Raw genomic sequence first — 3010 nt, 5'->3', positions numbered from 1 at the left:
GGTGGGCTATTTCAAAGGGACACAGGCACCCCAATGTTTATAGCAGTTCAATAGCCAACATATGGAAAGCACCCAAATATCCATCAATAGATAAATGGATAAAGATGATAGATAGATAGATCATATATATATCTATATACATAGATATACATACATAGATATCTATACATAAATATATATGATATATATGGATATATAACATGTGTATATATATATACAATGGAGTATTACTCAGTAATCAAAAGAATGAAATCTTGCCATTAGTAATTATGTAGTAAGAACTAGAGGATATTATGCTAAGCAAAATTAGCCAGTCAGAGAACGACAAATATCACATGACTTCACTCAAATGAAGACTTTAAGATACAAAACAGATGAACATAAGGCAGGGGAAGCAAAAATAATATAAAAACAGGGAGGGGAACAAAAACATAAGAGATTCTTAAATATGTAGAACAAACAGAGGGTTACTGAAGAGGATGTGGGAGGGGGGATAGAATAAATGGGTGTGGGGTATTAAAGAATCTACTCCTTAAATCATTGTTGCACTATATGCTAACTAACTTGGATGTAAATTTATAAAAATACATTGAATAAAAAATTTAAAAAAAAAGAGATGTAGTCTCACCAGTGAAGATGGAGAAAAGGGAACATATAATATCAATACTTATAAAGGGGACAGTCTGCTAACACTGTATAGAAATGAAAATAAACACAATCTTATGGAGATTTTTTTTCAAACACTTATCAATATAATTAAAATTGTCCATGCCTTTGATTCCACAAATTTCAATTCTATTTCTTATTATCTTAAGAAAGGAAAACTCAATACACAGTGTAGATTATGATATCCATAGAAAAATTATTTTGGGTAGAAAAAATGAGTTATAATTTAAACATTTAAGAGTAACAAAACAATTAAATTTGGTATGTATATTGGGTGAAAGAAGTTAAGCTATCGAAAATCTTGATTTAAAGTTATATAGGATGACATTGGAAAATGGTCACAAAATAATATTATGTAGACAAGAAAAATAGTATTCAAACTTCCATATACTCTGAAATGTATACAAAACCAGAACATTACACATAATAATTATAAAATGAGTAAGTGAGGTACAGAAAATTTTATTTTTTAAGATTTTATTTTTGAGTAATCTATACACCCACATGGGGCTCAAACTCAACCCCGAGGTCGAGAGGGGCATGATCCATCAATTGAGCCAGCCAGGACCCCTGAAGTACAGAAACCATTTTAGAGTGGTTATTCTGATTTGGATTTACAAGAGATTCCAACTTTTTAATACTTTTCTTTGTTTTCCAGCGTTTCTACATAAAGGAAGTATTTCTTTAGTAATAAGGGGAAAAAATTATTTATCTCTTTTAAGAGAGAGCAAATGAGCAAGCTTGAGCAGGGGAGGGGTAGAAAGAGACGGTGAGAAATCCCAAGCAGGCTCTGCTTTGTTAGCGCTGCCAAATGTAATCTCCAACTCATGAACTGGGAGATCATGACCTCAGTGGAAATCAAGTGTCTAACCTCAGACACTTAACCGACTGAGCCACTCAGATGCCCTGAGGAAAAAAACTATTCAGTGATGTTCATCACCACACTTGGTGGTCACATTTCCCACTTGGGAAAAGGCATTAATTTTAATGTGTTTTATTTTTGTTGTTCCCTTTTCTACTCAGAAGCTTCTAAATATAGATCTGTTACCACCAGGCTGAAATTTATTTTCTTTCAATGAGAATCCCTCTGAGATATCTAATTCCGAAGCTTTGGTCCACCTGGAACATCTTACTGGAGACTCTCCAGGGAAACTAAAAATCCTATGTAAGAAGATGTCATCCCAGATTTTGAAGAACTCTTAAGTATTCTCAGCCATGAATAGAACTGTGCCTAATACTGAGGTGAGTTTGGGCAATTTTCAAACATATTTACTTTAGGAAAAGTAACAGCATTTATGGCTAAGAATACAATGGCCTAGAATGTGCAGACAGTTTTAAAAATAGACAATATTAGCAAGAGGCAATGAATTTCTCTTTCTCTTTCACTTCTGCAGAGGTAATGAGTCTCTTTCTTCCTGTGTGGCTTCTGCTGGACTGTCTCACTTTCCAGTCACCCATTCATTTTACTGTGGTGGTCACATAAAAGATAGCGGACAGTGGAGATTGTAATCTTTACCTTTCATTGCTCTAGGACAATGAAATGATGGTTCCTCTGAGGGGGGATATTTCAGGAGAGGTCTGGGAGAACTCTCTTAGAAGCGGAGTTTATTTAGATGAGAGGCAATCACCTTAAGAACCAAAGACCATGAGCCAGTGAAACTGTATTCTCTTTACAGTCTTTCCATGGTGATATCTCTGTACCCTGGCCAATAGGAGTGGACTCAAGAGTGATTTCCAGATGACTTACGTGACAGGGAACTATGTCTTGTGTCTTTAAGCCATGTAAAACGTGTCATCATGTTGCAAGTATCTATACAGTCCTGCTGGATGGTGGGCTTGCAGGGCATTGATTTGCTGCACAGAAAGGTGCCCAACCAGAGCTGAAGGACCATTTTATTTTTTCAACTGAGAGAAATATTTATCCATTTGGTAACTACAACTTTCCTCAAACATCTCTGAACCTGTAAATTCATATCAAATACTAAGTCCTTACTAATCAAACAATCATTTATTCACACATATTTCATTGAGCATATAAAATGTATTATCTTAAGCAAGTTATAGGGAACAATATTGGCAGATTTTACCTGGATTATTAGCTTTCTTATACTTTTCAAGCTGGGACAGAAGTCCTGTTGATAAGGACTAGTTAGATTAGGGCGATCTTCCAAATATACTCACATGATCATAGTCATAAGACTCAGAAAAAATCTGAGAGGAGAGAATAAAAGTGGCTTATTGGCAGATAATTATGGCCCGGTTCACAGAATGTGGTGGAATTTAGGAGGTGTGCTGGAAGTTTAGAAAATGAGGGTACTTAGACAAAATATTCAATGAGACATCC

The 3010-nt window shown here is 35.0% G+C and overlaps 1 protein-coding gene across 1 annotated transcript in view; it reads left to right on the top strand.

The window, feature by feature from the left end:
- The first annotated feature begins 1881 nt into the window (after positions 1 to 1881).
- Positions 1882 to 3010, top strand: part of LOC115272543 (olfactory receptor 52N2-like) — a 1765-nt gene continuing 636 nt past the window's right edge. The window contains 2 exon segments of the mRNA XM_029915586.1: positions 1882 to 1908; positions 2579 to 2633. Coding sequence (XP_029771446.1) covers positions 1882 to 1908; positions 2579 to 2633 — 82 coding nt within the window.

The sequence above is a fragment of the Suricata suricatta genome, chromosome 11 (genome assembly GCF_006229205.1).
Source record: "Suricata suricatta isolate VVHF042 chromosome 11, meerkat_22Aug2017_6uvM2_HiC, whole genome shotgun sequence".
Classification (NCBI taxonomy): domain Eukaryota; kingdom Metazoa; phylum Chordata; class Mammalia; order Carnivora; family Herpestidae; genus Suricata; species Suricata suricatta.
The sequence above is the reverse complement of the archived record's forward strand: the minus strand, read 5'-3'. Positions and strand labels throughout refer to the sequence as shown.